At 46.9% G+C, this 13,615-nt stretch overlaps 2 protein-coding genes across 2 annotated transcripts; both read left to right on the top strand.

Moving 5' to 3' along the window:
- Window positions 1-8,588: 8,588 nt before the first annotated feature.
- LOC120708322 (RNA-binding protein pno1-like) lies at window positions 8,589-10,203 on the top strand. Its single transcript, XM_039993526.1, has 2 exons — window positions 8,589-8,931; window positions 9,574-10,203. The coding sequence occupies exons 1-2, from the start codon at window positions 8,671-8,673 to the stop codon at window positions 9,994-9,996; spliced, it is 684 nt and encodes a 227-aa protein (XP_039849460.1). The 5' UTR covers window positions 8,589-8,670; the 3' UTR covers window positions 9,997-10,203.
- A 454-nt stretch (window positions 10,204-10,657) lies between these two features.
- On the top strand, window positions 10,658-13,217 carry LOC120708321 (pentatricopeptide repeat-containing protein At1g69290-like). Its single transcript, XM_039993525.1, has one exon. It carries the CDS (start codon window positions 10,921-10,923, stop codon window positions 12,931-12,933), a length of 2,013 nt encoding a protein of 670 aa, XP_039849459.1. The 5' UTR covers window positions 10,658-10,920; the 3' UTR covers window positions 12,934-13,217.
- Window positions 13,218-13,615: the final 398 nt, after the last annotated feature.

Below are 13,615 nucleotides of genomic sequence, written 5' to 3'. Positions count from 1 at the left end.
GTGAGTCTTACTTTTGGTAGCCTAAGTAGAGGGTGACCAAATTGAGGGGGTGAGAGAGAAAATTTAGTCACCCCCTCGTTTTAGTCACCCAAATAGAGACTCTGCTGGAGACGAAAATTTGAGCAAAATGACTAAAATATGAGTTTAGTCATCCAAATAGAGGCCCTGCTGGAGTTGCTCTTATGGCTTAATGACCATGTTTTGAACCTCAACAATATGCATCTTAGATGGATTTGTTGTGGGGTTCTAATTAGGCGATCTGTTAATATGGTCAATATTTAGGAAAATACTTCAAGGTCAAACATTTCTGCACAACTTACAATCATGCATGTAAACCATTGGATGGATTGATGATCTTTTTCCATAGGAGTGATTTTGAACCATTTGGTTTTGACTTCATATGTAACAATTGCCAGTTATTAGATGTTTAGCTACCTGCACTTTGAAAAAGTTCTACCGCGATCTAGTACGAAATATTAAAAGTTCTGAACTCTTTGAGCTCTTATAAAAAAGAGAAGAAAAAAAAATTCTTTGAGCAGTATTGTTCGGCTCATGTCCTTAGTCACCAAGTTCCCGAAACAACAGGGACGAGGAACGTGGTTCACTGATTTCTAGAGACCTGGAACGAGGGGGTAAACCTCTATGGAATGATTTTTTTTTTTGAAGTGGAATAGTTTGATTCCATTAAACCAAGGACACGGCAAGATCGCCGGCCACCAGTTCCTCTACTCCATGCGGTACAATGTCCCAACTAAAGGTAGCTAAAGCGGAGCTATTACAACCAATCGCGGCTAAAGCATGCACAACATTATTAAAGACCGATAACAGTGATTAAAGGAAATGGAGCTAAAAACTGGACGCTGCCATCATCTTGATCTCCCATATGAGGCCTCTGTTAGAAGCGACGGCGAACAAAACGATGAAAAATAGAAAGATCAAACCGCAGAAAGACACGAAGATTTAACGTGGAAAACCTCTCCAATGCGAAGGGTAAAAACCACGGGCGCCAGCCAGCAAGAACTTCACTATATCGGGTGTTTGTGTACAACGCCTAGCGGCGGCTTACAAGAGGAATAATAGGATTGATATTCTCCGGTGAAGCCTATGGGTTAGATATATAGGAGAGTCACGTGGTCTCCTCAACTTCTACTAGCAATGTGGGATTAAAAGTTTGCACCACATGGGCCTTAATGGGCCAAGCCCAAATTCCAACACTCTCCCATCAGAATTTGGATCACAATATAACATACTCCACCTTGAGACAAATTACTTCTTGTAGCATATCAAAATCATCACTTAAACACAACAAAGAACAGAACTTCTGGCGCCAAATAGCCTCTTGGGCTAAACTGTCAAACCAACTAAGCTTGAGCAAAGCTCAAACTTAGCTACAGGAACTGGTTTAGTCATCATATCAGCTGGATTATCATGAGTACTGATCTTGCATACCTTCAATTTACCTTGTGAAATAACATCACGAACATAATGGTACTTGACATCAATATGCTTTGTCCTTTCATGAAACATCTGATCTTTAGTGAGGCAAATAGCACTTTGACTGTCACAGAATAGATCAATGCAAGAACCAACTCCACACAGCTCAGTAAACAAACCTTTCAGCCAAACTGCCTCCTTGCACGCTTCAGCAATAGCCATATATTCTGCTTCTGTGGTAGACATAGCAACAACAGGCTGCAAAGTAGCCTTCCAACTCACAGCACAACTGCTAACAGTGAACACATAACCTGTGAGTGACCTGCGCCTATCCAAATCAGCAGCATAATCTGAATCCACATAACCAATGAGTCCCTGATCAGTTCTCCCAAACTTCAAACAAGAATCTGCTGTTCCTCTGAGGTACCTGAAAATCCACTGAACTGCCTTCCAGTGTTCTTTACCAGGATTAGACATGTATCTGCTAACCAAACTCATAGCATATGATAAATCTGGGCGAGAGCAAACCATGGCATACATCAAAGAACCAACAGCACTAGAATATGGGACTTTTGACATGTATTCAACATCCTCCTCAGAACTAGGGCACTGAGCAGCTGACAATTTAAAGTGAGGTGCAATAGGAGTACTAACTGGCTTTGAATCATGCATATTGAAACGCTGAAGAACCTTGTTAATGTAATTATGCTGACTAAGAAATAATAAACCAGATTTTCTGTCTCTAGTAATCTCCATACCTAGAATTTTCTTAGCAACACCAAGATCCTTCATATCAAATTCACTACTCAACAATTTCTTTACTGTAGTGATTTCTTTTCTGCTCTTGGCAGCAATAAGCATGTCATCAACATATAACAGCAAGTATATAGGTGATTCCTCAATAATCTTAATGTAAACACAGCTATCATATTCAGATCTTTTAAAACCATGTAACAACATAAATGAATCAAACCTCTTATACCACTGACGAGGAGACTGTTTCAAACCATACAAGGATTTCTTTAATTTGCAAACATAATTCTCTTTGCTTGGCACTATGAATCCTTCTGGCTGATCCATGTAAATTTCCTCCTCAAGCTCTCCATGTAAAAATGCAGTCTTCACATCTAACTGCTCAAGCTCAAGATCATGCATAGCAACAATACTAAAGAAAGTTCGAATTGAGCTATGCTTCACAACTGGAGAGAACACATCATTATAGTCAACACCAGGAATCTGACTGAAACCTTTTGCAACTAACCTTGCCTTAAATCTTGGAGGCTCACTAGAAGAGAAACCCTCCTTTCTCTTGAAGACCCATTTGCAGCGAACAGTCTTTTTTTTCTCAGGCAAGCTTACAATCTCCCATGTGCCATTCTTCTCAAGAGACTGCATCTCCTCATGCATAGCTGAGATCCACTTCTCCTTATCAACTGAATCAATGGCTTCAGAATATGTTGCTGGCTCACTAGCATCCTCCACCTGTTCAGCACAACTCAAAGCATAATAAGTCAGATTACACTCCTCAATTAAACGGTTTGGAGGTCCACAACTCCTCTTTGATCTGCGAAGAGCAATAGGTAAATATACATCCTCCTCATGCTGCAAATCAGACTGTGAAACTGGAGGTGAGTGCTGAACAGTATCAGGAACACTATCTGAAACATCATTACCAACAACTTCATTTTCCTGGTCATCCATAAGCTCCACCTGCACACTAACTTGTGACTGCAATTTCTCAACTAAAGCATCATCTGTGGACAAACTGTCAGTAAACATCACAGATTCATTGAAAACAACACTTCTGCTCATAAAAGTCTTTCTAGTTTCAGGATTCCACAATTTATATCCTTTGACTCCCGAACCATAACCAAGAAACAGACATTTAATAGCTCTAGGCTCTAATTTTCCATTATCAACATGAGCATAAGCAGTGCAGCCAAAAACTCTCAAGTGTGAATAATCTGCAGGTGTACCAGACCATACCTCAATAGGAGTCTTCTTATTGAGTGGAATAGAAGGCGATCTGTTGATCAAATAACATGCTGTATTAGCAGCCTCAGCCCAAAAACGCTTGTTCATATGGGCATTGGACAGCATGCAACGAGCCTTCGAGATGATAGTCCTGTTCATAAGCTCGGCCACACCATTCTGCTGAGGAGTGTATGGTATGGTGTGATGCCTAACAATGCCTTCTTTTCTGCAATAATCATCAAAAGCATCCGAACAGAACTCTCCACCATTATCAGTTCGAAGCACCTTGACCTTCTTCTCAGTTTGCCTTTCTATTATAACTTTCCATTCTATAAAAACAGCAAAAGTATCATCTTTGCTTTTTAGAAAATAAGGCCAGACTCTTCTAGAGTAATCATCAATAATGGTAAGCATATAACGAGCACCACCATATGAAGGCTTACGTGAAGGTCCCCACAAATCAGCATGAACATAATCAAGTGTACCTTTTGTGGTATGAACAGAGGTATTGAATTTGACCCTCTTATGCTTACCAAATACACAATGCTCACAGAACTTCTTGCCACTCAGAATGCAGCCATCCAGCAGGTTTCTCTTCATCAATTCTGCCATACCGAGTTCACTCATGTGTCCAAGACGCATATGCCAAAGGTCAGTCTTACTAGGTTCAGCATTAGCAACATTAGCAGCAGAAACAGAACCATGCAAAGTACAACCTCTGAGAACATATAAATTTGAAGGATTGAGATCACCCAGCAAACATACAAGAGAACCTTTAGATACCTTCACAACTCCACCTGAACCGGTGTATTTGAGTCCTTCTTTATCAAGTGTGCTCAACGAGATCAGATTTCTTTTCATCCCTGGTATGTGCCTTACATTCTTCAGTATGCGAATCATGCCATCATGGGTCTTGATCTGAACAGAGCCAATGCCAATAATCTCACACGGGTTATCATCTCCCATGCGCACAAAATTACAGTTCTGCAAAGACTCATAGGAACTGAACCAATCTCTATTAGTGCAGATATGAAAAGAACATGCAGAATCAAGAATCCACTCATCATGGCCAGCAACACAACCAGCAAAGACAACCAAACAATCTGACTCAGAGTTTTCACCAGCAGAAGCAACACTAGCCTTACCATCAGATTTATTTTTCTTCTTCTCCTTATTCTGCAATTTCCAGCAATCCTCAATCATATGAGATTTCTTCTTGCAATACTTACAGAATTTCTTCTTGGGACCTTTGGACTGGGAGCGGCCTCTACCGTCATTGCTCTTGCCACGATCGTTGTTATCACTTGAGGATCTTTGCTCTGATCTGCCTCTGACATGCAAAGCGTCGCCCCTAGAGGACGAGCCATCTGTCTGCACCATGCCTTTCATCTTCTCCTTAGACTGGAGTGCCTCACAAACTTCCGCAAGGGTTAGTTCATCACGGCTTAATAGTATGGTGTCACGGAAACTTGCATAAGAACTTGGCAAAGAGCATAATAAAAGAAGACCTAAGTCCTCATCTTCATACTTAACCTCCATCGACCCTAGGTCAGCAACGATCTCCTTGAAGACAGATAGGTGACCCATCACCGAATCACCCTCCTGCATCTTAAGCGTGTACAGCTTCAACTTCATATGCAATTTACTGGTAAGATCCTTCGACATGCAGATCGATTCCAGTTTTAGCCACAATTCTGCAGCAGTCTTTTCCTGCAGCACTTCTTGTAGAATATCATTAGATAGATGAAGCTGAATAAGAGAAAGAGCCTTACGGTCCTTGCGCTTCTCCTCATCGGTCCACTCATCCTTCTTTTTCTTCCCGAATTTTTCCAGCGCCTCATCAAGATCATTGGTTTGCGCCAGAATAGCTCTCATCTTGACTTGCCACAGCGAGAACCTTGTCTTGTAGTCCAACATCGGTAGATCATACTTCATCGACGCCATCACGAAACCCAAACTTGAAACCACGGCTCTGGTACCACTTGTTAGAAGCGACGGCGAACAAAACGATGAAAAATAGAAAGATCAAACCGCAGAAAGACACGAAGATTTAACGTGGAAAACCTCTCCAATGCAAAGGGTAAAAACCACGGGCGCCAGCCAGCAAGAACTTCACTATATCGGGTGTTTGTGTACAACGCCTAGCGGCGGCTTACAAGAGGAATAATAGGATTGATATTCTCCGGTGAAGCCTATGGGTTAGATATATAGGAGAGTCACGTGGTCTCCTCAACTTCTACTAGCAATGTGGGATTAAAAGTTTGCACCACATGGGCCTTAATGGGCCAAGCCCAAATTCCAACACTCTCCCATCAGAATTTGGATCACAATATAACAGCCTCCCAGTGGTGATAATCTAAAACTGTCATTCTGCAAAGCGAACTTGACCAGCATCGCGTCTGTTTCCAGGATCACATGCCCCATCCCAGCTTCTGCGGCCAAACGAATACCCTCCCGAGCTGCTATCATCTCAGCATGGAAGGCGTCCATCGTATGCGAGATGTTTCCGGCACCTGCTTTCACCACCTCTCCTTCTTCATTCCTCATGACTGCACCGCAGCCTCCCTGCCCCGTTTCAGTTTTGAAAGCTCCATCAACATTGATTTTCATGACACCTTCTAGTGGCCGAGCCCATTTCTGGACCCTCTCACGATTGATGTTAGTGTGACTCTGCGACTCCTTCAGGAATTCATCATTAAGTGACTGAACGATGAGTCCCAATTCGATCGAGCTCCACCCCCTTTCAAATTCACTCGCACTGTTTCTTTCTCTCCACCATTGATACAACAGAACACACACTTTCATCTGTTGCCTCTTTTCCATTGCCGACGTGTTCCATTTTAGTTCGGAACGATAAAAAAAATTCTAAACAAGAAGTGGTGGTGAGCGATGTCAGGAAGGCGTCACCAAGATCCCAAGGCCGCCTTCCGGGTACCAAATCCACACGCCCTTGGCCTCACATTGGCAAATGATTTCACCCAAATCGATCCCTTCTTCACCAATTACTAACTCTGTTCCCTTCCGTTTCATCTGGTCACCGTGGTCAGCAACGGCGCCGTGGTCTACCGCAGGGAGGCCGTGCAGCAGCTGCTTGGAGTGGAGGCCGCCAGAGAGGTTGGAGCAGGCGAGCAACAGATGCAGGGGCAGCGTCAGCCAGGGCGCGGTGCAGGAGAGCGCCCGACGCCAAGGGCAGCGCGACGTGGGGGGAGAAAGGGGATTTTTTTTTATTTTAATCTTTTTTAATCTAATATTTTAATAATAACCTATCCGGATCTAAATTTCTAAAAACTAGCCATTTTAGTGGCGCCAAGTCCCGTGGCGCGACTCCCTGAAGGATCAGGCCACATGTTTCGGCGCGACCGAGCTGCCACCCTGGCACACGCGTGCCAGCGAGCCTGACGTGGCAAGACTGAGTCGCACCACATGCGTTGGCGCGACTGAGTCGCGCCATGCGGCGTGGCGCGACTCAGCCTAATACAGATCCACCCAGCCAACCTTCTCTTCCTTTTTCTCCCATTCTTTTTTCCTCCACTCCCCACTCGACCCGACCTCCATGGCGCCGCCCCTCCCTCTCCTCCTCTAGATCCACTCCACCCTCCACCCGATTCGAAGGGAAAACGAAAGAAAACTGATCCTCGAAGATAACTCCTCCATTCTAACTAATTAGTTTTTTTTCCATTTCGCGGATTTTTTAGGATTTGAGTTGGTTAGTCTCTGAGACGGCGGGTCCGAATCGAGGATGTGCGCGGGCCATTCTCTTGAGCGGATGTCGATTAAAGTCCCCATCTGTACGGTGCTGCCTCGCAATTGCTCTCCTGTTGCATTACCGTGGCATTGGTGGCAGGGGCTGGGAACTGTGCGGTGAACTGTGCGGTGGTACCTGACGTGGCTTCCGAGTCGGGTTTGGCCGGCCGTGGTGTCCTGATGGATACATGGATTGGGAACTGTAGGGCAAGTTTGCTGCGGTTCCGGTTGGGGTTTTGTCAGGCAGTGTGAGAGCTAGCCTTGTGATTGATGGATCCTTCCCGCTCTCATTTGTTTATCTGTTTGTATATGCACTCATGTCTGAATTTTCGATTACATGCTTTGCCATTGAGAATTTGAGAATGCCATTTGTCAATTGACACGGATATTTATATGAAAATGGACTGCTAACGAGTGGGCGAGTATGTTATCGCCATAAATTAATAGGTTAATTAATGGGCCGCGAGTGAATCGGGCTTAATGAAGAAATTAAAGGAGGCTTACGAATCGGCTCCTGCGTGAGCGTTTGGCCCATGTATCTTTAGATTTAGTTCAGTTTGAGTTAGAGATAGAGTCCGATATGGACACGTTAGTTTAGTTCAGTTTGGGCCATGTGGGCCATGTATCTTTAGATTTAGTTCAGGTGCTGCGCGGCCATTGTTGGGGACGAGAAGCACCGGCGCGGCCGCGTTCAGGGACGGCGACGGGTCCTAGGCGGCCGCGGCCAGGGACGGGTGGCGCCGGGCGTGCAGCGACGGCCATTGATGGGACGCCTCGGGATCTGGAGGCAGTGATGGAGATCGGTGAAATGGAAAAAATTAATCGGTTAGAATGGAGGAGTTATCTTTAAGGATCGGTTTCTCTTCGAATCGGGTGGAGGATGAAGTGGATCTAGAGGGGGGAGAGAGGGGCGGCGCCATGGAGGTCGGGTCGAGTGGGGAGCGAATGAAAAAAAAATGAGAGTAGGAGGAAGAGAAGGCTGGCCGGGTGGGTCTGTATTAGGCTAAGTCGCGCCACGGCGTATGGCGCGACTCAGTCGCGCCAAAGCATGTGGCGCGACTCAGCCTCCTGGCACACGTGTGCCAGCGTGGCAGCTCGGTCGCGCCGAAGTATGTGGCGTGACCCTTCAGTGAGTCGCGCCACGGGGATTGGCGCGACCAAAAGGGCTAGTTTTTGAAAATTTAGATCTACACGGGTTATTATTAAAATATTAAATTAAAAAAGATTAAAATAAAAAAATCGGAGAAGGGGGCATTGGCGCGCCATTTCCAGCACTGTTGGGCTGTCAGCAACGGCACTCAATCCGTCTCCCAAATCAGGAACGACGATCCAAGTGCCGTTCCTGCACTGTTGGGCTTGCAGGTACTAGTTTTCATCCGGCCCAATAGCCCGTGGGTTATAAACCTCTCTTTTCTCCTCTTTGGGCTCTTCCTCCCCGACACCCAAACCCTAGCCCCCTCGAGACCTCTGCCCCTTGCCCCCTTCCCTCCCTCCCACCTCCGCCGCCACAGCGAAAGTATGGAGGTCGAAAGGGCAGCGGCCGCCACCGCGGCGGGTGGTTCTTCCGCTGAGATGGCGGTGGACCACGCCACGGGGCCGGCCGCCGTGGAGAAGCCGCGGTTCGATGCTCTGATGCCGAGCGAGATGAGCGGCGGGAAGCCCCAGTTCCGGAAGGTGCCAGTGCCGCAGCACCGCTTCGCGCCGCTCAAGCGCTGCTGGATGGAGATCTACACACCCGTCTATGAGCACATGAAGGTCGACATCCGCATGAACATCAAGGTGAGGGGTCACCCGGCCTCAATCTTTCCTCACTTCGTTTTATATTTGAGCACAAAAGCCTCGCTTAAATCCTGAGTTAGCTATACATGCTATAGGTTCCTACGCATCATGATTGCCAGCATGTTTGAAAGTAGAATTTTGCCTATGAAGTGCCAGGAATTTTAGACGATATTGGCTTGGCGAGCAGCTAATCATTTGTGCAAGAGCTCGGTGGTTTGGTTATTGAAGCAAGCAATTCGGAATATAATGAATTAATATTAATTCCTTCACCTGGTTCTGGTTTGCTTTAGGACTTTAGTTCAGTTCAGAATTGTGGCCTTGTTATAAGTAATAGTTTAACATGATAATTGGTTTACCAATGCTTCTATCTGTGAACTGAACGATTCCAAATCACAAGAACAGTGCACGGGTTCTGTGAACTGAGTTGCAATTGGCTGAAGGTTTGTTCTGCTTTTCTGTGCTGCTATAATAATGTTTCTAAAGCTTGTGAAACTGTTTATAGTAACTAAATTGGGACTTGGGCATCGTGGTTGATCTGTGCCTATTTCCACTTTGTGCATGATTCGATTGTTTTTCTTTCTTCCATATATGGAATACTTAAGTTCACATCTGGCAATCTCATTAGATCGTTTCCTGTTCCAGGCAAGAAGGGTGGAGCTCAAAACAAGGAAAGACACACCAGATGTGAGCAACCTTCAGAAATGTGCGGACTTTGTGCATGCTTTTATGCTTGGATTTGACATTGCCGATGCTGTCGCCCTGCTGCGTCTTGATGACCTTTATGTGGATTCCTTTGAGATCAAGGATGTGAAAACCCTTCGAGGTGAGCACCTGTCGCGCGCTATCGGCCGCCTATCAGGGAAAGGGGGCAAGACCAAATACGCCATCGAGAACTCCACCAGGACCCGAATCGTTATTGCTGATACAAAGATCCATATACTTGGATCCTTTGTTAACATCAAGGTTGCTCGGGATTCACTTTGCAGCCTCATCTTGGGTTCTCCTGCTGGCAAAGTGTATTCTAAGCTTAGGGCTGTATCTGCTAGGTTGGCGGAAAGGTATTGAGTTAAATGGGTATTGTCGCAACATGTATCGTTGCAGTTTTGATCACATAATATGTTGTCATAGCTGATTTGTGTGATGGGGCTGGTGCTATTTATTGTATCCTTCTGAGAGCAAACTATATTATGTCGAGAGGTTTTATATCTGCCTTGTCTACTGGTGCACTTGTCCATCTGCTTATATCGCCGAAGCACTCGAGCTGTTACTGCATGTCACAGGGATGAAAAACTGCATTGCATGACAGTCTTGTTACTATGTGTTGATGAGCAGTTTGTCGAGTTGTGCGGCTTCATGTACTCGTGCTTAAGTGCTGCATTGACGGTCTTGTCGGGTTCCTGTTTGTTTTTGATATAATTATTCCTTGTACAAATCTTGAATGCAAACATGATTTCATTTTATTAGAGAGTTTACATTTGTTGATTTGTATAGTTTATAGCATTATCTGCAAAGGGGAAGAGTGCCTGTGTTCGAATAGCGACGGTCCAGTCATCCAGTGTTCCCTCTTCTGTTGAAGATGAACAGATGAAGATGAACCAAGTGGAAAGAACTATGCTAGCAAGTAGCAAATGTGATCAGCTTGATCTGTCTGGAGCTTGCTTTGTTCGAATTCGAACCGCCGTGCCGATTCCGGCGAGGGGAATGTGCAATTTTGAATGAATTTCCACGAAGCCCGTTCCTTCTTGCCACTGCAGCGCCGCCGCCATTGCATTGCATCCTCAGCTCAGCAGCCATCACGCGCGCTGTTTCCAGCCTCGTAGTCTCGTAGACCAGGGCATCCCCTCCGTCTCGATCCAGGCCGCCTGAATGCAAATCGGACGGCGACAGGCCTTCAGGGGTTCTCCTCGTCCTGTGATCCCGTTCCTCGGTTCTTCCCTCGCTTCCTAGGCAAACGGTCGAACACCTCGACGGCAAAAGCACCCCCGCCAAATGCGCGCTCTACTCCGCCTCCGGCGCCGGCTACCTCTGCCCCTCGCCGCGCGGGCCTCCTCCTCCTCCGAGCCCCACGAGATCCCCACCGTCTACTCCTTCCTCCAGCCCTCCGTTTTCACGCCGCGTCCGAGGCCTCAACCGCCACCGCCGCCCCCACCCCCGGCCCATGACACCGCCCCCAGAAAGACGCTCCCCGTCGCGGACGCCGCCGCGCTCGAGTCCGACCTCCTCGCCGCCGTCGCCGAGGACCGCTCGGACGACGCGTGGATCGCGTTCAAGTCCCTGGCCGCGTCCTCCAGCCCGCCCTCGCCCCGAGCCGCCGCCGCGCTCGTCTCCCACCTCGCCGGCGCGGCGGCCGCGCACCAGCGGCTTGGCCTCAAGCGCGCCTTCGCCGCGGCCGTCTTCCTGCTGGAGAAGAACCCGCACGCGGCGCCCGTCCCGGAGCCCGCCCTCGGGACGCTCTTCTCCGCGCTTGCCGCGGCGGGCTCCGCCGCGCCGGCGCTGGCGCTCGCGCGCGCGATGCTACGCTGCGGGCGCCGCCTCCCGGCGTTCTCCGTCTGGGGGCACCCTCTGATCGAGGTTACCCGCGACGACGCGGGCGCCTTTGCGGCGTTCCTGAAGGTGTTCGACGAAGCCTGCAAGCTTGTGGTGGAGGAGAAGGCTCCTGCTGAGGCGGCGGCGATGCGCCCTGATCTCGCTGCCTGCAATGCTGTCCTCGCTGGTTGCTGCCGCAGGCTTGGTTTGGTGGCTGATGCTGAGAGGGTGCTGGAGACTATGTCGGCCGTTGGGGTCTCGCCAAACGTAGAGAGCTTTGGGTCACTTGCCTTCTTGTGTGCTTGGAGAGGTGTTTCCGGCCGGGTTGATGAGCTAGATACATTGCTTGATGCTCTGGGATTCAGCAAGAAGGGATTTTTCAAGAATCTGGTCAGTGGGTACCTAAAATCAAGCAACTTCGAGTTGGTTTCGTCACTCATCCTCCGTGCAGTGAAGGAGCGTAGAGTTGGGGATGGCAATGGATTTGATGGGGAAACCTATAGTGAGGTTGCTCAGGGCTTTGTTGATCATGCGAGGATTAGAGAACTAGCTCAGTTGATCATCCAAGCACAGGAGATTGAGCTCACTCAACAACCTATGTCAGTTGAGGATTCTGTTGGGTTTGGGATTGTCAACGCTTGTGTTGAACTTGGCCTATTGAACAAAGCCCACAGCATACTCGATGAAATGACTGCTCAAGGAGCTTCTGTAGGGCTCGGTGTGTACTCCTCGATCTTGAAAGCATATTGCAAGGAACAGAAGACTGCAGAGGCTGCACAGCTTGTGGCAGAGATTAGTGCAGCAGGGCTTCAACTTGATGCTGGTAGTTATGATGCTCTTATCGATGCCTCCATGACAGCCCATGATTTCCAATCTGCATTTGCTCTTTTCAAGGACATGAGGGAGGCAAGACTACCAGAACTTAGGTCAAGTTATCTCACTATAATGACAGGCTTGACAGAGAACAACCGGCCTGGCCTCATGGCTTCATTCTTGGACTCAGTGGTTGATGACCCGAGAATAGAGATTGCTACACATGATTGGAACTCGATAATACATGCTTTCTGCAAGGTCGGGAGGTTAGAGGATGCCAGAAGGACATACCGAAGGATGGTATTCCTTAGATTTGAACCAAATAATCAGACATACCTTTCACTTATCAATGGGTATGTCTCAGCTGAGAAGTACTTTAATGTGCTCATTTTATGGACAGAAGTGAGGAGGAAGGGGACTGAATTGAACCACGAGTTGATTGATGCCTTTCTGTATGCTTTGGTGAAAGGAGGGTTCTTTGATATGGCAATGCAGGTGATTGACAAAGCACGAGAGCTTAAAATATTTATAGATAAATGGAGGTACAAGCAAGCATTCATGGAAACCCACAAGAAACTGAAAGTGGCAAAGCTAAGAAAGCGGAACTTCAGGAAAATGGAAGCCCTGGTAGCTTTCAAAAATTGGGCTGGTCTCAATACATAACACCCCAAGCTCGATTTATCAACCTAGCATGCGTTATGGCTGAATTTGTCGTCTTCAGAAAGCTGTAGCAAGCACTATGGATCCTTAGAGATGGTCAAGCAGCTGTTGACTGTGATAATTTTCTAACAAGGTTGGATAAGTTGGTGCGCTTGTGTTCTCTATGGTATTATTTATAGGAATAGGTTTACTGGCCTGTCTATGTACTAGTTTTCCATGGGGTCCGATTCTGACTCCAGACCATGTATTACAGAAATAGATTAAGTAACGAGTTTCTCTTGAAATAATTCGTACAGAGTGCATCTTTTAAGGTTGGTGGCAAACAAATGAGATGTCCTGATGTTTTATGCATTTGATCTATTTCACTATTCATAAATGGCTGCTTCATAAATTCTTCCACTATAATGGTCCAGCACTCCAGCTCCATGCATTTTGGTATTACTAGTTTAAAGATTCCAACACTACTCTTCTGTTATCGACCTCCCGCATATAAACCAACAGCTAGAGATTGGTCGGTCGCCATTATAGTCTTCTAGGATACATGTGAGCAGCAACTTATCTCACATTACCAAATCAAAAGTAACTAAAGGTTCCAACATAGTATGCATATACCAAATCAAAGAGTAGCTTAAGGTTAACATAGCATACATGACTGGTCCACATAGCACAAGTTTGGTTCCACCAA

The sequence above is a fragment of the Panicum virgatum genome, chromosome 5K (genome assembly GCF_016808335.1).
Source record: "Panicum virgatum strain AP13 chromosome 5K, P.virgatum_v5, whole genome shotgun sequence".
NCBI classification, from domain to species: Eukaryota; Viridiplantae; Streptophyta; class Magnoliopsida; order Poales; family Poaceae; genus Panicum; species Panicum virgatum.
This window is presented reverse-complemented; position numbering and strand designations above follow the sequence as displayed.